This window comes from Lithobates pipiens, unplaced genomic scaffold (genome assembly GCF_037356315.1).
Source record: "Lithobates pipiens isolate NorthernLeopardFrog02 unplaced genomic scaffold, aLitPip1_a1.2 Scaffold_35, whole genome shotgun sequence".
Classification (NCBI taxonomy): domain Eukaryota; kingdom Metazoa; phylum Chordata; class Amphibia; order Anura; family Ranidae; genus Lithobates; species Lithobates pipiens.
The window spans coordinates 23,193,099-23,218,614 of record NW_027507811.1 but is presented as its reverse complement, the minus strand read 5'-3'; the positions used below and the strand labels follow the sequence as shown (position 1 = coordinate 23,218,614).

At 45.1% G+C, this 25,516-nt stretch overlaps 2 protein-coding genes and 1 pseudogene across 2 annotated transcripts in view; 2 read left to right on the top strand and 1 right to left on the bottom strand.

Annotated features, from left to right (window-relative positions):
* The window catches only part of LOC143955216 (uncharacterized), a 155,717-nt gene that overhangs the window by 13,020 nt on the left and 117,181 nt on the right, over positions 1 to 25,516 (top strand). The window contains exons 9-12 of the mRNA XM_077465300.1: positions 17,072 to 17,192; positions 17,309 to 17,406; positions 24,180 to 24,232; positions 25,244 to 25,358. Coding sequence (XP_077321426.1) covers positions 17,072 to 17,192; positions 17,309 to 17,406; positions 24,180 to 24,232; positions 25,244 to 25,358 — 387 coding nt within the window. The remainder of the gene's footprint in view (positions 1 to 17,071; positions 17,193 to 17,308; positions 17,407 to 24,179; positions 24,233 to 25,243; positions 25,359 to 25,516) is intronic.
* Positions 6,781 to 6,865, bottom strand: LOC143956415 (U2 spliceosomal RNA; annotated as a pseudogene).
* Positions 17,500 to 21,798, top strand: LOC143956347 (uncharacterized). Its single transcript, XM_077466563.1, has 2 exons — positions 17,500 to 17,661; positions 18,818 to 21,798. The coding sequence occupies exons 1-2, from the start codon at positions 17,571 to 17,573 to the stop codon at positions 19,858 to 19,860; spliced, it is 1,134 nt and encodes a 377-aa protein (XP_077322689.1). The 5' UTR covers positions 17,500 to 17,570; the 3' UTR covers positions 19,861 to 21,798.

The following is a 25,516-nucleotide window of genomic DNA, read 5'->3' as shown; positions in this document are numbered from 1 at the left end:
ATTAAAATGACTTGATGGATAGGTGTCAGTCTGGAGCAGTGGACATTCCTAATAGAGAAGGCTGAGTTTGCCCTGATCATGGACCATGGAGAGAGTATGGGGTTGAGCGTAGTTAGGGAGGAGGTGGAGAAGATGGTGGGATACAGAACTTTGGCATATACTGTACATGAGATGTCAGGTGATATGTTATATATCTGCATGGTAGTGTGTCTGAACTTTGGAAGCCAGGGGACAGTGATGAGAGTATAACTGAATGAGCATTGTGTCTGCTGGGGACTTGAAAGGATTGAGGGGCATAACTCTTGAAGATGGAAAAGAACAGAGGAACTCTGGATAGCTGCACTCCGGATCAAGTAAAGTAAATCGTGCCTTTATTGTTTCCACTAAAAAATCTTCACATCATACAAGTCACAACAGCAAAGGGAAAAAGAATATAGAGAAAAAAAACTGACGCGTTTCACGCTAAAATTAGTGCTTACTCATAGCTTTACTCAGCTATGAGTAAGCGCTAATTTTAGCGTGAAACGCGTCAACATTTTTTGCTCTATATTCTATATTCCACTATCCTGCACCGGGGATCCCTATCTGTTTGGAGGAAGAGTGGTCAGTTCCTCGGTGGATCAGCTTGGAGCGGTGGATTTTCTCTTTCCCATTGATAACTCCTGAAGAGTCGGAATCTGAGAAATGGTGGTGCATATGCATTCCTGCACCATTCACTCCTGGTGGGAAAAATTGAAAATTCCAATCTCTACAAAAAGATGGCAACCACCTCAACTTGGAACGAGTCTTTGCAGAGTATGGTGCACATGGCAGGGCATACACATCTTAAAAAAAATCCCAGCACGCTTTCCAGCCAGCCAGCAAAAAAATAAAAATTGACCCTTGTCTAACAATTCATGTTAAAAACAGAGGTTTTAGATGCGCACGTTTGCAAATACACTCACTGGTCACTTTATTAGGTACACCTGTTCAATTGCTCGGTAAAACAAATTGCGAAATCAGCCAATCACATGGAAGCGACTGAATGCATTTAGGCATCTAGAAGTGTTGAAGAAGATTTGCTGAAGTTCAAAACGAGCATCAGAATGGGGGGAAAAAAAGGGGGATTTAAGTGACCTTGAACGTGGCATGGTTGTTGGTGCCAGACAGGCTGGTCGGAGTATTTCAAAAATTGCTGTTCTACTGGGATTTTCACACACAACCATCTCTTGGGTTTACAGGGAATGGTCCAGGAAAAGAGAAAATATCCAGTGAGCGGCCGTTGTGTGGAGGAAAATGCCTTGTTGAGGTCAGAGGAGAATGGGGGTAGACAACAGTAACTCAAATAACCACTCGTTACATCCAATGTATGCAGAACACTATCTCTGAATGCACAACACAAGAGAAAAGAACATTGGAAAAATGTTGCCTGGTCTGAAGGCCCATACACACGATCAGATTTTCCAATGGGAAATGTTGGATGTGAGCTTGTTGGCGGTAAGTCCGACCGTGTGTACGCTCCATCGGACAATTGTTGTCGGACTTACCTCCAACAAATGTTAGCTAGCATGTTCTCAAATTTTACGCCAACAAATGGGTGTTGTCGGACTTTCCGATCACGTGTACACAAGTCCGTCGGACAGAAGTCCAAAGTACAAACACGCATGCCCGGAATCAAGGACGAGCCGGAAGCACTTGGTCTTGTAAAACTAGCCTTCGTAATGGAGATATCACGTATGTCTTGTACGTCACTAAGTTCGTAATTGTTGGCCAACATTTGTGTGACCGTGTGTATACATGACAAGTTGGAGCAAAAAACAAAATTCCATGGTTTTGTTGTCGGAAAGTCAGATTGTGTGTATGAGGCATTAGTCTCGATTTCAGCTGCGACATTCAGATGGCAGGGTCAGAATTTGGCCTAAACTACATGAAAGCATGGATCCATCCTGCCTTGTATCACCAGTTCAGGCTCGTGGTGGTGTAATGGTGTGGGGGATATTTTCTTGGCACACCTTGGGCCTCTTAATACCAACTGAGCATTGTTTAAACACCATGGCCTACCTGAGTATTGTTGCTGACCATGTCCATCCCTTTATGACTACAGTGTCCCCATCTTCTGATGGCTCCTTCTAGCAGGATAATGCACCATGTCACAAAGCTAAAATCATCTCGCCACTGGACAATGAGGTCACTGTACTCCAAAGGCCTCCACAGTCACCAGATCTCATCCAATAGAGCACCTTTGGGATGTGGTGGAACGGGAGATTTGCATCATGGATGTGCAGGCGACAAATCTGCAGCAACTGCGTGATGCTATCATGTCACTATGTACCAAAATCTCTGAGGAATGTTTCCAAAACCTTGTTGAATCTATGCCATCAAGAATGAAGGCAGTTCTGAAGACAAAAGAGGGTCCAACCCAGTACTAGCAGACCTAGTAAAGTGTCCGGTGAGTGTATACTGTATGTGGAAGGTGCAGTGGCCACATCAAGGCTCCTCTGTATGCTGCGGTCCATACTATAGTTTTGAGAGTCTCCAAGTTGGAGCAGTTATAGCAGTCCATAGATTGCTCTTGCTGGGTCCAATGTGTCCCTGTGCCTTTAAGGAGCGGAGGTATCATGTACCTGGTAGCAGAGCCTGATATGATGAGGAAGGCTTCTCTTACATCTCTGACTTGAGGCCCCTGATAGTGTTAACAGAAGTGGCGCAAGTGCCTGCAAGTCTTGCTAGCAAAGCAGGTGTCCACTCCAAGCAGGGGTACCAGAGGTCTTCAGGGAAGCAGGTAGGCTGGGTGGCAGCTAATGAGCAGCAGACCGAAGCAGGTTGGTACTGGCAATAGCAAGCGGGCAAGGCATATACTGGCAGCCGACAGTAGGTAGGCAGGCACAGACGGTTGACAGGTAGATCCTGGTCACAGCAGGAGGAATAGCAGAGTCAGGCAAGTCGAGTCATATGCGGCTAAGACAGATCTTGTACAGGGGCACAGGCAAAAGCGTGGTCAAGGTACAAGCCAGGTCAGGAGCCCATCAGTGGAGCTGTAGCAAATGGAAAAAGGAATATGCAGTGGTCAGAAGGTAAGCCAAGGTCAGTACAGACAGCATTCAGAGAGTAGTCAAGCTAGCTGCAGACAGTAGGTAAGCAGGCACAGCCAGTTGGCAGGTAGATCCTGGTGACAGCAGGAGGAATAGCAGAGTCAGGTAAGTCGAGTCATATGCGGCTAAGACAGATCTTGTACAGGGGCACAGGCAAAAGCGTGGTCAAGGTACAAGCCGGGTCAGGAGCCCATCAGTGGAGCAGTAGCAAATGGAAAAAGGCAAAAGCGGTGGTCAGAAGGCAAGCCGAGGTCAGTACAGACAGCATTCAGAGAGTAGTCAAGACGAGCCGGGTCAGGAAACCGAATCACAGGTTCTCAGTACAAAGAAGGCTGAAGACAAAGCAGCACCGAATCTGAGCACTGGCTTCGTTTAAATAGACCATTTGGCAACGATATCTGTCACATCTTGGTCACATGGGTTGATGTCACATGGGGACTGTGACATCGTAAGGGGCGGGGTCACCATGTGACACCAACCCATGTGACATAAAGCCATGTGACAGCGCCCCTTGTCCCTATATAAGTGGCCGCGCAGCGCGTCCCTGGCATTGTGGCCGGAGAGAGCGTCGAGTCAACATCTCCAGGAGAAGAAGAAGAAGAAGAACGGAAGGCGGCGGCGACAGAAGAACCGAAGAGGGGGACAAGACCCCCGAAGTCGGGAGAAGAGACCGGCGGCGAGGAAGAAAGCCGGACTCCTCCGCTAGCAAAAGAGCTACAAGAAGATAGCGGAGGAGTCCGGTGAGAAGACCCCCGAAGACGGAAGACCCCCGGAGCTGTGCAATAAAATATTTTATCTCGTGTGTTGTGTTTTTTTTGTACTTTTATTTTACAGGTGAATGGGTAGGGGTACATTGTACCCCATACTCATTCACATAGGGTGGGTGGCCGGTATCCGGGGGCCCCCTTATTAAAGGGGGCTCCCGGATTCTGATAAGACCCCCCGCCCGCAGACCCCGACAACCAACGGCCAGGGTTGTCGGGAAGAGGCCCTTGTCCTCATCAACATGGGGACAAGGTGCTTTGGGGTGGGGGGCCACGCGGCCCCCCCTTCCCCAAGGCACCCCCCATGTTGAGGGCACGCGGCCTGGTGCGGCTCAGGAGGGGGGGCCAGGTAGCGTGCTCGGACAAGGGTCTGTTGTGGACTTGGGGGGGCCCCCACACCGATTTTTTTCGGCGTTGGGGTTCCCCTTTAAGTCCATACCAGGCGGCAGGGCCAGCGACGTCTCCTTCGCGGGCCCCGCCTACCTGGAGACGCGCTCGAAATGAGCGGACTTTTCTCCAGGCGGGAAAAGTCCGCTCATTTCAAAAGTACGGCGGACTGGCACACACACGGCCGGATTGTCCGCCGAAATGCGAGTACGGCGGGCAGATTGGTGTGCAACACGGCATTCTAAGTCCGCCGTACTTTCGGGTCAAAAAAGTATGCCGGAGGCTACACACGGGGGGATTGTTTTGCGGACTTGAGTTTGCCGGACTTGTACGCGGCATAAGAAGATCCTGGGATTGAGACCTTGCTGAAACATAGTCACTGTGAGTAGGCCCTCAAAAATGATATAGAGGGTTCTAGTCCAGTTACCATTTTTCTACAAATATCTTCCCCCTGTTTCTCCTGACTGGAGTCTCAAAACCCTTAATTATAGCAATAAAATTTGTTCTATTAGGAAAAGAGGAAAGGAGGAGATAAAAGAAGGGGGTGGTGGAGGGAGGGGAACAGCAGATAGAGCATGATTCCTAGATCGGTTAGGATCAGAGGAACAATAGAAATGGTAAAGAAAGAAAGAGGGAAGAAGTGAGTCCATCCGGGGATCATCCAGTCATTATTGGCATCAGTCTCCTGGGACCTGCAAATAGTTCAGCCAAGGAGACCAAACTTTTTCAAAGGTTGGTTGCTTATCTCGTAAGATGCTCACTACCTTTTCGTTCAGCATGATCCACGCAAGTTTCCGTTTCATCGGGGCCATATCTATAACAGGGCTTTTCCATGCTGTGGCTATAGCTAATTTTAGCTGCCAGGAAGATGAAATAAATCAGGGTCTGGGTATGTTGAGGGATATTTTCAACAGGCTTATTTATTATGGCTATACTCTCTTCTTTAGGGATATTGACCATCGTGACCAAGAAAATAAGCGGGTGTACCCTTATCCAAAAGCGGTGGACCTTAGGGCATGCCCACCACATATGTAATGGTGTTCCAATTTGACCACAAGGATACATTTTTGACAAGCGTTCTGGCACCAAGTACCATCTGGCGTGGACTTTATAGCCTGCTTGTCACGAGGGTCACGTGCCTGATGTGAGACCGAAGTAGTGGGGAGACCTCCCTTACACCTGGGTCCTTAAAGCCTCTGGAGATGGAGATAGAGACTTGGTGGGGACACTGAGTGGCACAGGTGCTAAGGGGGCGGAACACCGCACAAGTCTTAGTCTGGGATCCGAGCCGAGGACAAGTTCAATTGGACAATGAAGCATAAAAGGGTTAATCAGAAGAAGAATGGTCGAGATCCAAGCTGGGGTCAGTTCTAATCTGGCAGCTGAGTACAAAATGGGCAAAGAAGTAGAATGGTTAAGGTACAAATCCGAGGTCAAAAGCAAGCAGCAATCAAGAGTAGTCAAACAGGTTTCCAGGTCACAACAGGTTCAGACAGATTTTTTGTGCAAAACACACCCAAAAACTTCCACCCGGTGCCAAAAAAAGTGGACACACATCAAGAGTGACACACAAAAAGGTGCAACAGGTTTCTGCTGTCCTCCACAAGGAAGGACCTTACCCAGATCCCCTGGGGCGTTAGGCTCCAGACGGGGACTGAGGTACCAAATACATGGCCCATCCAGCCGAAGCCGGACGACCGCCTTTCTCCGGAAGATCTGCCGAACCAGACTCACCCAGGTACTAGGGTAGGGGCTCCCTCGAAGGGAGACCCCCCAAAGAGAGGGTGAACCAAGCCAGAAGGCCTATGTCCCACCTCCCACAAGACGTTCAGGGTTGGCCCGAGGACCGACACCCTACTAGCCAAACGTGCAGGTGACAAACATAAAACGTGACACACTACACACAAATAAAATAAATAAATAAAGTGGGGAAGGGATAGTGGAGAGGGAGAGGGGAAAAAGGTGGCCAAAGGTGGCCATTGTGTAAACACAATGACCAGGCCCTCCGGCCAAGAATCAAAAATTCCTCTGGTCCTAGCCAAAAGGCCCGGCCCTAGAGGCAGGTGTAAAAAGATGTGTTATAGTGATGTGACCAAGGTGCCAGATATCGAAGTGCAAGCACAGTGAATATAAAGCACCCCTGAACTGCCACTTCAGGAGCACATCACCATAGGTTTTTCAACAGAAGCATCCCCGACCCCCCAGACCACAGCAGCCCCCACCCCAGCCAGAAAGGCATGGAAATCCAGGAGCTTAGTGAGAGCCCTTTGCCATCAGGCCTTACCCTCGTTCCCATCACTCCTACCTAATTACATTCGGGAAGTACAGGCCGTTCCCCCGGTGGGAGAAAGGGGAACAAACGTTCCCTCCCAAAAACTGACTAGAGCTAAAGCTGCCCCAATCCAGGCCAGAAGGCCAGGGTCCCCTCCCCTGTCGCCGACCAGTGGTTCTCCATCCTCATCAGAAGGCTTCCCTTTCGGCTACGAACCGCTCTGGGTCACCTTCACACCAGCAGGTTTTGCATAGCAACCGCCACCCCTGCTCCACCTCGCCGTAGAACAGGGACGGAAGCAAGCGCCACCTCATGGTAACTGATAAGAACAGATACTACACTTGATCTTAGCCAAAAGGCCGAGAAGCGATTCAGGTTCAGACAGATCACCCAGTAACACAGGAACAAGGCGGGACTGAAGCTAATCCAGCAATTTGACAGTGTCTGGGATGGGCTTATATAGGGATGTTTGAGGCCTTTTTCCATCAGCTTGATGTCACTTCCTGTGCACGTCCTGGGCATTTTACTGCCCTTTTCCATCAAATCTTCTGCGTAGGTGAGGGTTGGTGCCCTGAGGCGTCTTTGGTGCATGCTCAGTTGGCGCAGATTTCCTCTTGTGGCAACGCACCATTGGTGCATGCGTAGTAAGCTGTGGACTCTTGCACTGCTTCTATCAAGGCTACATTCAGAATGCCTTTATGATTTCTTATGCTCCATTTATGCCAGTCTTCCGCCCCGGGGTTATGGACAGATCCCTCTCCCACGCCACCTGGTAGGATAATCTATCATTATTGGTGATAAACAGTTTATATAATAGCGAGATGCTCCTCCGCAGAGCAGCATCCTGCATGCATCTGTTTTCGAACGCAGTATGGACTGCCACATCAGAGCTGTCTTTCTGTAGGGATTGGAGAAAGTGATGCATTTGTTGCAAGTGGAAGCTCTCAGCGGGGGGCATCTCCAGGCTTCCCATGAAATATGAGGTGGGACTTTTGCCACTATGGTCAAAATAGTCACCTATACGGCACATCCCCCTATTTAGCCACACAGCCGTACCGGTCAGGTTGTGAAGAGCAGCTTTTGCAGCTTGTATCCCACACCTGTAGCGAATGGGAGAGCGTTGGGCACAGTATAGCCCTGCAATGTTGCGGGTGGACCCAAAGGACAAGATCAACTGCAAGTGGGAAACTTACCTGGGCCTCTATGGCAACTCAATCTTGGTTTGCTATGAAGTTGGCCTAGTTGAGTAGTATTTCTGAAAGTCTGGCACTCGCCAGTACTTTAAGAAGCGTACATTGTGGCCCTTGCTATTCTGGGTCCTTTGGTACCCCAGATAAATCGGAGTACTTTGGATTGAACCTTTGAGTGGCTCTAACAGGGACCTGGATCAGTAAAGTACAAAAAACAAATAGTAACTTAGGCAGGATTGTCATTTTTACCGAGACAATCCTACCTATCCATGATATGCTTACCTACATGTCTTCTAACAGCCCAGCAAATCAAGTAGGGTAGTTAGCCTTGTGAAGGGTGGAAACACTGGGGGGTCAATCGGATTCCTAAATATGAGAGGGACATCGGCTGCCACTGAAATGGGTATTGAGTCTGAATACTCTGTTGTATCGGGATTGGTAGATTGCAGGGGCGGACTGACAACTCATGGTGCCCCCGGGCAATAGGAGATTATGGGGCCCCCAGGCAATCAGAGATTATGGGGCCACAAAGTATACGATCACACACAATACATATACACAGACATGTTTCTATTGGCTGAGAAGGTACTGGAGAGGTGGGGCAGCTATAATCTCATTTTTAGACCAAAAGGATGTCGGTAAGGGACATTTCAGAGACAGATGTAAAAAAAAACCACTGATTTTTACATGCTGTCCCTGGTTTTACTGAGGTTGGCAACCCTGATGGGGCCCCCCAGTGGCCAGGGGCCCTCGGACAGTGCCCGAGTGGCTGAATGGTCAGTCCGCCCCTGGTAGATTGATGTTCATTGCTTCTGATTCATCATGGTTAACTATGAGCCCAGAAACTCTCCCACAGCAGCCCAGAAGGAAAAGTAAGTTTGTCTGGGTTCCGCCGTATCGCTATTGCGAGAGTTTCAATGGCTATGACGAACAATATTGGAGTCAGCGGGCATCCCTGTCGAGTGCCCCGACGACATGGATATATGATCTGATCTGTGGCCTCTAAGAACTATCTGAGCTGTGGGTGAGCTATATAATGAGTGCAGTGAGGCCAAGAACCTTGGGACCAAACTTCCACCTCGACAGCACCCGGAAAAGGAAAGGCCACGAGAGGGAGTCGAAGGCTTTATGGATGTCAAGGGACATCAGCATCCCAGACCTATTCGCTCCACCATACCAAGAGGAGTAGAGTATGGACATAAGGTCAATTGCTCTGCGGACCTGGTCGGCAGCCTGTCTGTGCGGCAGAAAACCTAGCTGGTCAGAGTATATATAGCTAGCTAAAAATGACGACATTTTTGTAAATAGTTCAAGTCAGTATTAATTAATGATATTGGGTGGTAGTTAGCCATGTCGCTGTGGTCTTTGTGGGGCTTAGGAATGAGGGTAATGAATGCTCTATTAGAGTCTATGTCTATTGGGTCGTCCTTTTGGATGGCTTTAACCACTTGCCGACCGCTGCACGCCGATATACGTTGGCACAAGGCAGCAGTGGGCAAATGGGTGTAACTGTACGTCACCTGTAATTGGCGGGGCTAGCGGGCGCATGTACGGCGTACAGCGTGACCGTGCCCACGGGGACCCTCAGACTTGATGTTCGCCGGTCTCCCAGTGATCGTGTCATGGAGCCGCAGAACGGGGAAACAAGGCATTTCCCCGTTCTGCCTTGTGACATAACAGAGATCACTGCTCGCTGTGATCGGGAGCAGTGATCACTGTCATGTGAGTTGTAGCCCACCCCCCCACAGTTAGAATCACTCCCTAGGACACACTTAACCCCTCGATCGCCCCCTAGTGTTTAACCCCTTCCCTGTCATTGTCATTTACACAGTAATCAGTGCATTTTTATAGCACTGATCGCCGTATAAAAGACAGTGGTCCAAAAATAGTGTGAAAAGTGTCCGATGTGTCCGCCATAATAACGCAGTCACGGTAAAAATCGCAGATCGCCGCTATTACTAATTGGTGACAATAATTTAGGGGCGCTCTGAATAAATTACTCTAATAATGTAGATTGCTTGAAACAAAACAATACTAAAATCACCAATACAAAGTGACATCAATAATAAACAAGTCTTCTAATCGTGATCCAGTGACCATGGAAAAGATATAAATTGCACCATGGACTAATTAACATTAAAAAAAAAGTCCCAATATAAGTGTCTTTGCGGCTTCCTTGATGAATATTCTCAAATACCCCAAGTGCAAACACAATCTTGTAAACTGTGGTATAGCAGCAGATCCAAAGGGCTTACGACTCCCTCCACTGAGAAACAGCACCACACCACTCATGAAAATACAAATCCAAACTGCTTACCAGATTTGTTTGACCACTTTATTACTAATTAAACAAAAAAATGTATAATAAAAATGCAATAAAACTGTCCCCTAGTTTGTAGACGCTATAACTTTTACGCAAACCAATCAAGAATACACATCGTCCTAAACTGAGGAAAAAATTAGTTTTTTATATATTTTTGGAGGATATTTATTATAGCAAAAAGCAAAAAAATATTGCTTTTTTTTTCAAAATTGTCGCTCTTTTTTTGTTTATAGCGCAAAAAATAAAAACCGCGGAGGTGATCAAATTCCTCCAAAAGAAAGCTCTATTTGTTGGAAAAAAAGGACGTCAATTTTGTTTGGGTGCAACGTCGCACGACCGCGCAATTGTCAGTTAAAGCGGCGCAGTGCCGAATCGCAAAAAGTGCTCTGGTCGGGAAGGGGGGTAAATCCTTCCGGGGCTGAAGCGGTTAAAGAACAACGTTAAGGACGGGTCCAAAAGGGGAGAACATTTTTTATAGTATAAGGTTGTGAACCCATCTGGTCCTGGCGTTTTGCCTAATGGGGCTTTTTTGATTTAAATGCCAGCATATAGTACATTTTGTATTGTCATTTTTATGTAGTGTATGCAGTACGTGTTCATTTTATGTACTTTGATCTTTAGTTTCATATGTTTTTGAATTAAAGAACAATATCTGATGGCTTTTGTTTTTTATTGTATGCCTGCATTTATTGGGTTTTCTTATGTGTATAAGTATTAATGTAAGCAACGTCGTGTGTTGTAGAAATTTTATAGATGGGCAACTCCTATCCTCATATTGATTAACCACTTAACAACCGCCCATTGCCGATTAACGGCTTCAGGGCGGTTGTTTAACTCTGAGAGGCCGTTAATTAACGGCCTCCCAGAATTCTGCTCTCGCGCGCCCCCTGGGGCGCGCACACGAGAGCATCCATGACCGCTGGGTCCAGTGGACCCGGCGCATCACGAATCACGGTAATCGCGACCGTTTACCACGTGATCGCTCCGTCAAATGACGGAGTGATCACTTGTAGACAAGCCGGCGTCATGTTATGATGCCGGTTCCTCCCTCCCCCTCTCTGTACCGATCGGTACAGCTGAGGGGGAAGAGATCAGTGTCAGCAGCGATGTGGGCTGCATCTGCAGTGCCCACATCGCTGCTCACCGAAAATTAACCCCTCGATTCCCTGCATTACTCTGCAATACCCTGCCATTACTCTGCATTACTCTGCAATGCCCTGCCATTACTCTGCAATGCCCTGCCATTACTCTGCAATGCCCTGCAACACTCTGCAATGCCCTGCAACACTCTGCAATGCCCTGCAACACTCTGCAATGCCCTGCAACACTCAGCAATGCCCTGCAACACTCCGCAATGCCCTGCAACACTCCGCAATGCCCTGCAACACTCCGCAATGCCCTGCAACACTCCGCAATGCCCTGCAACGCTCCGCAACGCCCTGCAACGCTCCGCAACGCCCTGCAACACTCTGCAACGCTCTGCAACACTCTGCAACACTCTGCAACACCTTGCAACACTCTGCAACACCTTGCAACACCTTGCAACACTCTGCAACACCTTGCAACACCTTGCAACACTCTGCAACACTCCGCAATACCCTGCAACACTCTGCAACACCCTGCAACACCCTGCAACACTCCGCAACACCTGCCAATACCCTGCAACACTCTGCAATGCTCTGCAACACCCGCCAATACCCTGCAATGCTCTGCAACGCCATACTCTGAGATACCCAGCCATACTCTGAGATACCCAGCCATAGTCGGTGATACCCTGCAATACCCAGCCATAGACATCCCCCCTCCTGCCACCCTCCGGTGCTTCTACCGAATCGCTAATACGATCAAAGCCAGAATCTTTTTTTTTTTCAGGCTTCCCAACTTAGAGGTGAGATGCGGGGTCTTATTGACCCCACATCTCACTGTAAAGAGGACCTGTCATGCCATATTCCTATTACAAGGGATGTTTACATTCCATGTAATAGGAATAAAAGTGATCAAAAAAATTATTTTTGGGGAAAAAAAATGTCAAACTAAAATAAATAAAGTAAAATGAACAATAATTATTTTTTTTTTTTTTAAAGCGCCCCTGTCCCCATGTGCTCGCATGCAGAAGCGAACGCATACGTAAGTCCCGCCCACATATGAAAACGGTGTTCAAACCACACATGTGAGGTATCGCTGCGAACATTAGAGCGGGAGCAATAATTCTAGCCCTAGACCTCCTCTGTAACTCAAAACATATAAAATCAAAAAAAAATTAAATCGTCGCCTATGGGGATTTTTAAGTAGCGACGTTTGGCGCCATTCCACGAGCGTGTGCAATTTTGAAGAGTGACATATTAGGTATCTATTTACTCAGCGTAACTTCATCTTTCACATTATGCAAAAATTGGGCTAACTTTACTGTGTTTTTTTTTTTTTAAGCACAAAACTGTTTTTTTTCCAAAAAAAAGCATTCGAAAAATTACTGCGCAAATACCGTGCGAGATAAAAAGTTGCAAAGACCACCATTGTATTCTCCAGGGTGTTTGCTAAAAAAAAAAACATATATAATGTTTTGGAGTTCTATGTAATTTTCTAGCAAATAAATGATGATTTTTACATGTAGGAGAGAAATGTCAGAATTGGCCTGGGTGCTCCAGAACGCCTGATGGCGCTCCATGCATGTTGGGCCTCTGTATGTGGCCACACTGTGTAAAAGTCTCACACATGTGGTATCGCCATACTCGGGAGTAATAGCAGAATGTGTTTTGGGGTGTAATTTGTGGTATGCATATGCTGTGTGTGAGAAATAAACTGATAATATGACAATTTTGTGAAAAAAAAAAAAAAAGTAAAAAGAATCTTGATTTTGCAAAGAATTGTGGGAAAAAATGACAACTTCAAAAAACTCATCATGCCTCTTACTAAATACCTTGGAATGTCTTCTTTCCAAAAAGGGGTCATTTGGGGGGTATTTGTACTTTTCTGGCATGTTAGGGTCTCAAGAATTGAAATAGGCCGTCAGTACTTCAGGTGTGATCAATTTTCAGATATTGGCGCCATAGCTTGTGGACTCTATAACTTTCACAAAGACCAAATAATATCCACCAATTTGTACTTATTTTTACCAAAGATATGTAGTGGTATAAATTTTGGCCAAAATTTATGAAGAAAAAATTACTAATCTGCTAAATTTTCTAACAGAAACAAAGAAAAATTCATTTTTTTACAGAATTTTCGGTATTTTTTCTTTTATAGCACAAAAAATAAAAAACCCAGCGGTGATTAAATACCACCAAAAGAAAGCTCTATTTGTGTGAAAAAAAGGACAAAAATTTCATATAGGTCCAGTGTTGCATGACTGAGTAATTGTCATTCAAAATGCGAGAGCACCGAAAGCTGAAAATTGGTCTGGTTATTAAGGGTGTTTAAGTGCCCAGTGGTCAAGTGGTTAATGGTTCCAAATGAAAAATAACACAAAAATATACACTCAGCATCTTTCCAAATCACTGTTTATTCAGAGCAATTGAAGGTTTTTATACACATGATTACGTAGGGATTGCATTAACATTACAATTGTACTTTTATGGTAATAAGGGGCGTGACATAGGCAGGCTGATTCTAATCAGGATTCAAAAGATTGCAATCATGTAATCTAAGCATTAACAGCGCCGTGTGTTCCAGGTAAAGCATACAACATCAAATGGTTACATACAGAATGTAAAATTCATTTTACACATGGAAGATGTCTAAATGCATTAGGCTGCAGTTATAATGAGTTCCACAAGGTGGGGATCTCATGTACCGTGGCTGGAATGCACAGACAGGAAGTGATGTCACATAAATAGGCAGTATCCGGAGAGAGGTCAGCTGAGGAAGTAAAGGAGACATTTCTGAAACTGGCATTAGAGGAGGTAATAAGATATTATTTTATATTTACACCCAGTCCATCCTCTTCCTCCATAGTCACTGTGATGTCTTTATGGTTTATAGACCAGATACATCCTAAATATAAAACCATTTCTCCAACTGTCCATCCAGAGCCTCTGGTGTATAGACCAGATACATCCTAAATATAGAGCCATTTATCCAACTGTCCATCCAGAGCCTCTGGTTTATAGACCGGATACATCCTAAATATAGAACCATTTATCCAACTGTCCATCCAGAGCCTCTGGTTTTTAGACCGGATACATCCTAAATATAGAACCATTTATCCAACTGTCCATCCAGAGCCTCTGGTTTATAGACCGGATACATCCTAAATATAGAGCCATTTATCCAACTGTCTATCCAGAGCCTTTGGTTTATAGACCGGATACATCCTAAATATAGAACCATTTATCCAACTGTCCATCCAGAGCCTCTGGTTTATAAACCAGATACATCCTAAATATAGAACCATTTATCCAACTGTCCATCCAGAGCCTCTGGTTTATAGACCGGATACATCCTAAATATAGAGCCATTTATCCAACTGTCCATCCAGAGCCTCTGGTTTATAGACCAGATACATCCTAAATATAGAACCATTTATCCAACTGTCCATCCAGAGCCTCTGGTTTATAGACCGGATACATCCTAAATATAGAGCCATTTATCCAACTGTCTATCCAGAGCCTTTGGTTTATAGACCGGATACATCCTAAATATAGAACCATTTATCCAACTGTCCATCCAGAGCCTCTGGTTTATAAACCAGATACATCCTAAATATAGAACCATTTATCCAACTGTCCATCCAGAGCCTCTGGTTTATAGACCGGATACATCCTAAATATAGAGCCATTTATCCAACTGTCTATCCAGAGCCTCTGGCTTATAAACCAGATACATCCTAAATATAGAACCATTTATCCAACTGTCCATCTATAGCCTCTGGTTTATAGACCAGATACGTCCTAAATATAGAACCATTTATCCAACTGTCCATCCAGAGCCTCTGGTTTATAAACCAGATACATCCTAAATATAGAACCATTTATCCAACTGTCCATCCAGAGCCTCTGGTTTATAGACCGGATACATCCTAAATATAGAGCCATTTATCCAACTGTCCATCCAGAGCCTCTGGTTTATGCCTTCCTCCACCTTACAAAATGTAGATCAAAGACCAGGTCACCAATTTGGATGTGTCCTTAACCCAAATTCTGACACAATATGATCTGAAATTTGGCCTCAAGCTCAGTCAAACATGTAATACTGACGTCCGGCACAGCAGTTATCTGACTATATCCCATCGTTGATGAAAAGGGCTGCACTACGTTGTCTCCCCACACACTTCAAACGACTATGCATCTCCCCCAGTGGGCAATTCCTGTGACTCCTGATTGAGGCCAAAAATCTGATCAGTGTAATGATCTTCATTGATTGACCCTGGGCATGTAGTCAATGGCAAAAAAATCATTAAGGCTGCTTTCACACTGGGGCGGTATTCAGGCGTTACAGCGCTAAAAATAGCGCCTGTGTAACGCCTGAAAAAAACCGGCCCCTTTAACTCCAGTGTGAAAGCCGGAGGGCTTTCACACTGGAGCGATGCGCTGGCAGGACGGTGAAAAAAGTCCTGCCAGCCGCATCTTTGCAGCGGTGAAGGAGCGGTGTATTCACCGCTCCTAAACCGCTCCTACCCATTGAAATCAATGGGACACCGCGGCAATACCGCCGGCAAAGCGCCGCTGCAGCGGCGCTTTGCGGGCGGGGTTTAACCCCTTTTCGGCCGCTAGCGGGGGTTAAAACCACCCCGCTAGCGCCTGCACACCGACGGTAAAGCGCCGCTAAAAATAGCGGCGCTTTACCGCCGACGCTGCTCCCGCCCCAGTGTCAAAGCAGCCTAAGTGTGAGCAGTATTTGGACATTGACTGTCATGTTGGCCCACCAGAAAAATACCTTACGAATCCTGTAATATAATATAAGAAGCAATCTAAGGTGTCTGAACTCTGTGCAGACATTACATAGACAGTTCAGATAATTCTCAGTTTATTATCCATCTACAGAGAGGAGAGTCCTGTATAGATCACATCAATGAGGATGGATGGGGGCCTGAGTCACATGCCTAGGAAGATATTGGACCTCACCCTGGAGATCATCTACCTGCTAACCAGAGAGGTGAGGAGGATTCTGGGAGGTCACATGACATCAATCTTATCTCAGACCTGACCGGAGAGGTGAGGAGGATTCTGGGAAGTCTGTAGTGATAATTGTTACTTTCTCTCTATACACAGGATTATAAAGTAGTGAAGAAAATATCTGGTGAACCATTATCACCCAGCAGCCGTCTTCACAGGACATCACCCATCACAGTGCCTCCACCTCACTGCCTGACAACAGAGGTAACCAGTGCCAAGAAGATTCTAGAAGTCACCCAGAAGATGATTGGTCTGCTGATAGGAGAGGTGAGCGGTGTCCCGGGAATTCTGGGACATTATCCAGTAACAGACAAGGGATGTGTCTGGATGGTGACTGTATCATTGTGTGTGTCAGGTTCCTATAAGGTGTCAGGATGTCACTGTCTATTTCTCCATGGAGGAGTGGGAGTATTTAGAAGGACACAAGGATCTCTACAAGGACGTCATGATGGAGGATCAACAGCTTCTCGATTCTGTAAATATGAGAAAAAATAATCTCCATAATGGGATATTAACACTCACGCTGGAGATCGTCTGTCTACTGACTGGAGAGGTGAGGAGGATTCTGGAAGTGTTTATTCATTCTTAACTCTATTAATAAAATACATACAGTACCTGCCTTGATAGGTAAGACAGATTCTGATATTATTTTGTAAATTGCTGTATATTACAGGACTGTGTTGCAGTTATGAAGACATCTGTTGACAATAATGCAAAAAGGAGAAGTCTCCGCTTGTCCACAAGACGAAGAGAAAGACCGAGTCCCATTGCCATGCCTCCACCACCCCTCCTAACCCTACAGAAAAATAATAAGCAGAAGATTCTAGAAGCCACCAACAAGATGATGGAGCTGCTGACAGGAGAGGTGAGCGGTGCCGGGAATTCTGGGACATTATCCAGTAACAGACAAGGGATGTGTCTGGATGGTGACTGTATCATTGTGTGTGTCAGGTTCCTATAAGGTGTCAGGATGTCACTGTCTATTTCTCCATGGAGGAGTGGGACTATTTAGAAGGACACAAGGATCTCTACAAGGACGTCATGATGGACAATCAGCCGCCCCTCACATCACCGGGTAAGAGGAGACTTTATTGTAAAGGAGAGAGCAGTACGGAGGCTCCACCTAGATCCCCCATCATCTGATAAACACATAGAAACAATGTATTCAGTCAGTGTGTGTGTTTCCTACAGATGGATCCAGTAATGGGAACCCACCAGAGAGATGTCCCCGTCCTCTGTATTCCCGGGATTCCACACAGGAAGATCACACCATCCCTCACCATTATCAGGTACACGGGACTGTGCATGTAGACTAAAAAATGTATTTGTCGTATGAGATGATATTCTTCTTTGTAGTTCTTATTACTTACAAATCCGATTTTTAATCATTTTTGCGGTTTAGGGTAATGGCCTGATTTATAGGAACGTGGAGGTCAAAGAGGAACAACAAGAGATGTATGTGATGGGTGATGAGCAGTCTACGGTGAAGATTGAGATGATGGTGACAAAGAAAGAGGAGGCATCTTCTTTGGATACAAGTACAGGTGGGCAACAGGCTTTAAAGGAAAAATATACTTTTTTTTTTTTAAACTATTTTTAATATAGGGTAAGTAATTTGTCCTAAAGACCTTGACAGAAATCTCTGACATGAACATATGATCAATTTATCCAATCAGTGAGGTGGAAACATTGCACCCCATATGGTAATTCATCTCCTTTCTCACCAGGTCAATGCAATCTTTGTATTAAGCACACTACCCAGTGTTCAAAACAACATAGGTGGAGATACTGTACTCCATATAAATGTCCATCTCCATTCCTCAATATAACGTCATGTTCCCAACAAATGAGGAGGAGATACTGTACACCATATGAAAGGTCCATCTCCATTCCTCAATATAACGTCATGTTCCTAACAAATGAGGAGGAGATACTGTACACCATATGAAAGGTCCATCTCCATTCCTCAATATAAGGTCATGTTCCCAACAAATGAGGAGGAGATACTGTACACCATATGAAAGGTCCATCTCCATTCCTCAATATAACGTCATGTTCCCAACAATTGAGGAGGAGATACTGTACACCATATGAAAGGTCCATCTCCATTCCTCAATATAACGTCATGTTCCCAACAAATGAGGTGGAGATACTGTACACCATATGAAAGGTCCATCTCCATTCCTCAATATAACGTCATGTTCCTAACAAATGAGGAGGAGATACTGTACACCATATGAAAGGTCCATCTCCATTCCTCAATATAACGTCATGTTCCCAACAATTGAGGAGGAGATACTGTACACCATATGAAAGGTCCATCTCCATTCCTCAATATAACGTCATGTTCCCAACAAATGAGGAGATACTGTAGAAAATATGAAAGGTCCATCTCCATTCCTCAATATAACGTCATGTTCCCAACAAATGAGGAGGAGATACTGTACACCATATGAAAGGTCCATCTCCATTCCTCAATATAACATCATGTTCCCAACAAATGAGGAGGAGATACTGTACACCATATGAAAGGTCCATCTCCATTCCTCAATATAACGTCATGTTCCCAACAAATGAGGAGGCGATACTGTACACCATATGAAAGGTCCATCTCCAAAAATGTATTGCTGTACTAACCATATATGACTGTGAAACGCTAAAAATACTGTTAACATTTATGCAAAAATATTTTTCCAACAGATGGACGTTGTGTTAGAAATTCCTCGAATGGACATCATATTTTTACTCCAGATTGTAATGTAAAAGATAATATCCCAAAGAATTCTTCAGTAGTAAATCCTGCAACTCACAGAAATCATCAGAAACCAATAGATCCCTCTAATCTTATCGAATCTTCTGATAAATCGCATACTAGGAGTTCAGATATTCACAGGCAATCTCACACTGGGGACAGATCATCAAATCCATCTAATCCCAAAAAGTATTTAAGGAGTGAAGGAGTTGACACAGTGGAGGGCTCATGGTCATGTTTGGGGTGCGGTAAATCTTTTAAAACGAAACCCGAACTTCATAAACATCTTAGATCTCACACCAGGGTGACCTTTACCTGTTTGGATTGCGGGAAGTCTTTCAATGAGGAAATAAAAATGTTTGCGCACCAGAGATGTCACATGGGAGAGCCTATTTTACATCCTTTCGCTCCTGTCTCATGTTCCGTGTGCGGGAGATGTTTCACAGAGAAAGCAAAGCTTGTTAGACATCAAAATATTCACACGGGTGAGTGTCCTTATTCATGTTCAGAGTGCGGGGCATGTTTCACCGAGAAAGATAACCTTGTTAGACATCAAAAAATTCACACGGGCGAGTGGCCTTATTCGTGTTCAGAGTGTGGGAAATGTTTCACCGAGAAAAATAACCTTGTTAGACACCAGAAAATCCACACAGGTGTGCGTCCTTTTTCATGTTCGGAGTGCGGTAAAACATTCACTCGGAAAGCACACCTCATTCAGCATCACGGCTTTCACAAGGCTGAGTGTCCTTATTTATGCCTAGAGTGCGGGAAATGTTTTGCTGAGAAAAATTTGCTGCTATCCCACCAGAGAATTCACATGCGGTTTCACCAATGCCCTGTCTGTGGGAAATCGTTTAGTGAGGAGAAAAGCCTTCTTTATCATCAGAAAATGCATAAACAGGAAGGTATTTTTTCATGTTCAGAGTGCGGGAAATGTTTTGCACGAAAAATATATTTAACTAAGCATCAGAGAAGACATGCATGCCTATAAATGCAAGGCCATCAGATACCACTATATGGGCAAAGGTATGTGGACTATTCCAGGCGTTTCCAGTGAAGGGCACTGGTAATACTTTAATCCATAAAGACATAATTTTGATAACCGTTTGGGGGAAGGTCCTTTTCTGTTCAAACATGACTGTATCCCTGCGCACAAAGTAAGCTCCATAAAGATATGATCAGATGAGTTTGGTGTGGAGGAACAGGATCTTTGGGGAAGGTACTTTTCTGTTCCAGCATGACCATACCCCAGTGGACAAAGCCAGCTCCATAAAGATATGGTAAGATGAGTTGATCCGGAGGAACGGGATCTTTGGGGAAGGTACTTTACTGTTCCAGCATGACTGTATCCCTGCGCACAAAGCCAGTTCCACAAAGATATGGTCAGATAAGTTTGGTGTGGAGGAACGGGATTTTTGGAGAAGGTCCTTTTCTCTTCCAGCATGACTGTATCCCTGCACACAAAGCCAGCTCTATAAAGATATGGTCAGATGAGTATGGTGCGGAGGAACAGGATCTTTGGAAAAGGTTCTTTTCTGTTCCAGCATGACCATACCCCAGTGGACAAAGCCAGTTCCACAAAGATATGATCAGATGAGTTTGGTGTAGGGCAGTGGTCTCCAAACTGTGGCCCTTTGCTTGCCTTTATCTGGCCCTTGGGGCACTATTTTCATCCACTTATCCCACCAATTGGACATAATTCTCCCCACTGAAACTAATGAAGGGGCAGAATTCCTCCTAGTGATACCAATGATGGGGCACTATTCCTCCCACTGATACCAATGATGGGGCCCTATTCCTCCTACTGATACCAATGATGGGGCACAATTCCTCCCACTGACAAGAAAGATGGGGCACTATTCCTCCCACTGATTCCAAAGATGGTGCATTGGGTATTCCCACTTACGTCAGAGCCTTTTCTACTCCCAATTAGTACAGTCTGGCTTTCCCAAAGTCTGAAGGACAGTAAGCTGGTCCTTTGTTTAGAAAGTTTGGAGACCCCTGGTATAGAGGAACAAGATCATTGGGGAAGGTCCTTATCTGTTCCAGCATGACTTTACCTCTGTAGAAAACACCAGCTCCATCAAGATATGGTCAGATGAGTTTGATGTGGAGGAAAGGGATCTTTGGAAAAGGTCCATTTCTTTTCCAGCATGACTGTACCCCTGCCCACAACGCCAGCTCCATAAACATATGGTCAGATGAGTTTGATGTGCAGGAACATGATCTTTGGAGAAGGTCCTTTTCTGTTCCAGCATGACTTTACCTCTGTAGAAAACACCAGCTCCATCAAGATATGGTCAGATGAGTTTGATGTGGAGGAAAGGGATCTTTGGAAAAGGTCCATTTCTTTTCCAGCATGACTGTACCCCTGCCCACAACGCCAGCTCCATAAACATATGGTCAGATGAGTTTGATGTGCAGGAACATGATCTTTGGAGAAGGTCCTTTTCTGTTCCAGCATGACTTTACCTCTGTAGAAAACACCAGCTCCATCAAGATATGGTCAGATGAGTTTGATGTGGAGGAAAGGGATCTTTGGAAAAGGTCCATTTCTTTTCCAGCATGACTGTACCCCTGCCCACAACGCCAGCTCCATAAACATATGGTCAGATGAGTTTGATGTGCAGGGACATGATCTTTGGAGAAGGTCCTTTTCTGTTCCAGTATGACTGTACCCCTGTGCACAAAGCCAGCTCCATAAAGTCAAGGTTTGATGAATTTGGTGTGGAGGAACTTGAGTGACCCGCACAAAACCAGTACCTGATGACATAGATGCTCTTTTGGCAAATTTCTATTGACGAACTTCAAAATCTTGTGAAAAGTCCTGTTGTGCTATAATTATAAACCATTTTATTTAAATTAACGCTTGGTTCCATTTTGGGTTGAACAGTAATCTTGATTTTAATAAAGTAAAGTATACCACTTATGATGATGGTTTTTTTTTTGTTCATTTTTTTTTTTTTTACAAAATTACATAATCGATAGATGATTGGTGTTTGGAATGCACTCAGTTCATGTATTGTTCATTTATTAGCGAGACGGAGAGTCCTGAAGTTCTGGTTCCTCACAGTTCCTCTGGTTTCTCACGCCTGATATTCTAAAGCCCAGTACACACGAGAGAACTTATGTCCGACAGACTTCCGAAGGAGTTCTGCCGGAGTTCTGCCGGAGTTCCGACAGAGTTCTGACTGACTTTTCGACTGAGCGGACTTGGCCACACACAATCACACCAAACTCCGACGGATTTGAACGTGATGACGTACGACTGGACTCGAATAAGGAAGTTCATAGCCAGTAGCCAATAGGTGCCCTAGCGTCGGTTTTAGTCCGTCGGAATAGCATACACACGAGCAAATTTTTCGGAGGGACCGGGTCCGGCGGAGTTCCGTCGGAAAAATTTGAAGCATGTTCCATTTTCTAAAGTCCGTCAGACTTTTGCGAATCAAAAGTCCGTTGCAGCCCACACACGATCGAATAGTCTGACTGAATCATTCCGTCGGACTTTGGATGTTGAAAAGTCCGCTCGTGTGTACGCGGCATACGGATACATGAATCCATTACAGATGTCTGATAGACTATTTCCATTGTTGTCATCTTGGTTAACCTTCTCATGGTCACACTGATAGTTTTAGAAATTTCACAGTCTTTTTTTTAGGTGTGTGGTCTCTCTGTGTGTTGTTACAGAGTGTGCAGCCTGTGTCCTGTAAATTGTTTGTGCTGTGATTGGTTGTCCAGTATGTATGTGTGTTGTGACTCAGTGTGTGCAGTCTGTCTGTGTCCTATGACTGAGTGTACAGTATGTATGTGTGTTGCGACTAAAGTTAGCCATAGATGCAGGGTGTAGCTACAGGGGTTGCAGTGGTCACAATTGTGACCTGGGCCTGTTCATCCTCCCTTCTCCGCCTAGATAGGAGGGGCAGTGGGTGCAGCAGCATGTAGAGGAACCAATCTCTCCCATTTTCTTCCTGCAGCCGCTGAATGTCCATTTCTCCTCTTCTCCCTCCTGCCAGCATTCAGGGCTGCAGGGGGAAGAGGGGGGGGGGATTGTTTTCTCTACATGCTGCTGCTCCCCTGCTGTCCCTTATATCCAGTTTCCTTCTTCTGCTTCAAGGCCCCCTCCAGGTTCTTGTGCGCTCTCCCACTCCCCCCCACCATAATCTCACCGACCCTGTCCTGTGTTCTTGCCCCCCCCCCCCTCCACAGTGCTGCCGGGTTCCCTCTCCTGCCGGCTGCTGCGGGGGATGATGTCAGGAGGGGGAGAAGGGTAGAGGCCATTAAATGTGTAATTTACCGGCCATTTCTTTGTCTGAATGAATAGAGTTAGTGATCCGTACTAATCACTGGCTATGTTCATTCAAAAATGAGGCATATTAAACTGTGTTTACTAGGCTTCCGTTTTTGAATGAATGGGAAGCCTCTGTACAGAGCTATTCCTGTCCATTCATTCTGTGTAGCTGAGGCTGCAGAGATGGAGATTGAGGTCTGTGTCCTCAATCTCCTTTCTCTGTCTCAAAGGTGAAACATCTAAAAGATCTGTTTAGACCCCTGATATCTCACCAAAGCTCCCCAAATAATATTGTAAATAAAAATAAAAATGAAATGGCAAAAAAATAAAGTAAACTAAACAAAATAAAAGAAACTACTGACGCCAGTGGAGAAACTACCAGGGTCCTAAAGGTCGCCCTTGCGGCCGGGCCCTGGCGTTCTGCCAAAGGGCTCGGGGTGAAGAACCCAGCTGTGGGTCAGGGGGGCCCTTCATGGTTTCTTGCTCCGGGGGGCCCCCGAAGGTTCTAGTTACGCTTCTGCATAGATGTATAGAATTTCAAATTTGAACAAAATTTCTCAGCGCACTCAAATTTCGCGGAGAAGATCTCGCTTGAATTTAACATTTGGTTTTGGAATAAATGGACTTGACTGAACGAAAACCACATACACTGTTATAAATTTGTTTTAGAATAATTTTCCATCTTGCTCCTTCGAATTTTCTCATCAGAGGTCGAAAACAAACATATATTATTTATTTCAGGTACTGATATAGCGCCAACTTTCAATTTTTACATAGAACGTAAAGTGCTGTGTAAACAGTCCATAAGTACCTGTAATCCTGTCATAAAAAAATAAATACAACACATCGGTAAATGCATTGTGAGGCAGTGGTCAATGTACCACAAAAACATCAGTGGGAGTTCTCACATCTTCCACAAGGTGGCAATCTCAGGTATTGCAAATGGAACGCACAGACAGGAAGTGAAGTCAAGCGTCGAGAGGAAGTGATGCAAAGTATACACATGAAGTTCCGGGTGAAAGGTTAGTTGGGAGGAAGTAGAGAGGAGACATTGCTGGAACTGGCAGAAGAGGAGGTAATAAGATTATTTTATATTCATACCCGGTGACCCCATACTTGTCAAGTCTCCCAATTGTTTCGAGAAAAGCCTGGCGTTTCTCTTCCCTCTCATGGTCAACTGAAGCTCCCCGTTCATCCATATTTTGCAGAGTAATGCAGGGAACCTTTTTTACGATGGGCAGTCACTGTAGACCAAAGCTTTGTTTACGATGTTACGAGTCAAAGACTTTGGGAATCCGTATTTTCGCAGAGTTCTTTGTCTTGTAATTTGAAGGGGATTCAAGTCTTATATCTGGCTTGGAAACCTCTGTTTTCTATAGGTATAATGGCATGTGAATGTCGGATTAGTCCCAAAATACTTTACCATAGCCTACCCTACATCGGGTATTCTCAACCAGGGTTCCTCAAAAGGTTCCTAGGGGTACCTTGAGCTGTGGCTGATTGAACTCTCATTTAATGGTGCCTTCGTAGTTATAGGTCCAACCTCACTTGGTAAAGCCAGCAGCTAGACACCAATCATATTTTTAGTTTTATGTAAGGGTAGCATTCTTCCTACTGACCAACAACGTTAAGGTCATTTTTTTTTCTTTTGATCCCAGATGAACTGGTTTTAGTAAGGTTTCCCTGGGACCTGAGGCGCATTTTAGGGGTTCCTTTAGGGTAAAAAAAAAAAAGGTTGAGAAAGGCCGACAGGTCATTGCACACCTCAGTGGTCCACACAGAGAAGACGCAAAGTAAAAAAGAATTCACAACCGTTTGCAAAATTTGCAATTACCTCAAAGCTCAAGAAGGCAACACCCTCTCGAAATGAAAGGTTCTAGCCCTCCAACGGAGTTCTAACCCATTCCTACTCTATTCAAACCCTAAAATGCTTAAGCTACAGCTAGACTGCCTGGGTTTCATTTTAATTATGTTAATAAACAAAGCCTGTAATATATTATAACTTGCAGCCTGAGATGTTAGACTGTGCAGATATTATTCTACACAGTACAAGCAAGATAATTGTCAGATAATTGTCTCTTTACAGAGAGTCGTATATGGATCCCATGACCACCTTGTTGAGGATGGACAAAGACCAGAGTCACATGATTGAGAGGATATTCAACCTCACCCTGGAGATCATCTACGTGCTGGCTGGAGAGGTGAGGAGGATTCTGGGAGGTCACATGACATCACTCTTGTCTCTATTAATAAAACATAAACCTGGCTGTAGAGGTGAGGAGGATTCTGGGTGGTCACATGACATTACACTTATCTCTATTAATAAAACACAAACCTGGCTGGAGAGATGATCATGATG

Excerpts from the sequence above, each read along its gene's own strand:
- LOC143956347 (XM_077466563.1), top strand. The coding sequence starts at position 17,571 with ATGTATGTGATGGGTGATGAGCAGTCTACGGTGAAGATTGAGATGATG. Across the intron at positions 17,662-18,817 it reads TTCTTTGGATACAAGTACAG|ATGGACGTTGTGTTAGAAAT; the intron begins GTGGGCAACAGG and ends TTTTTCCAACAG.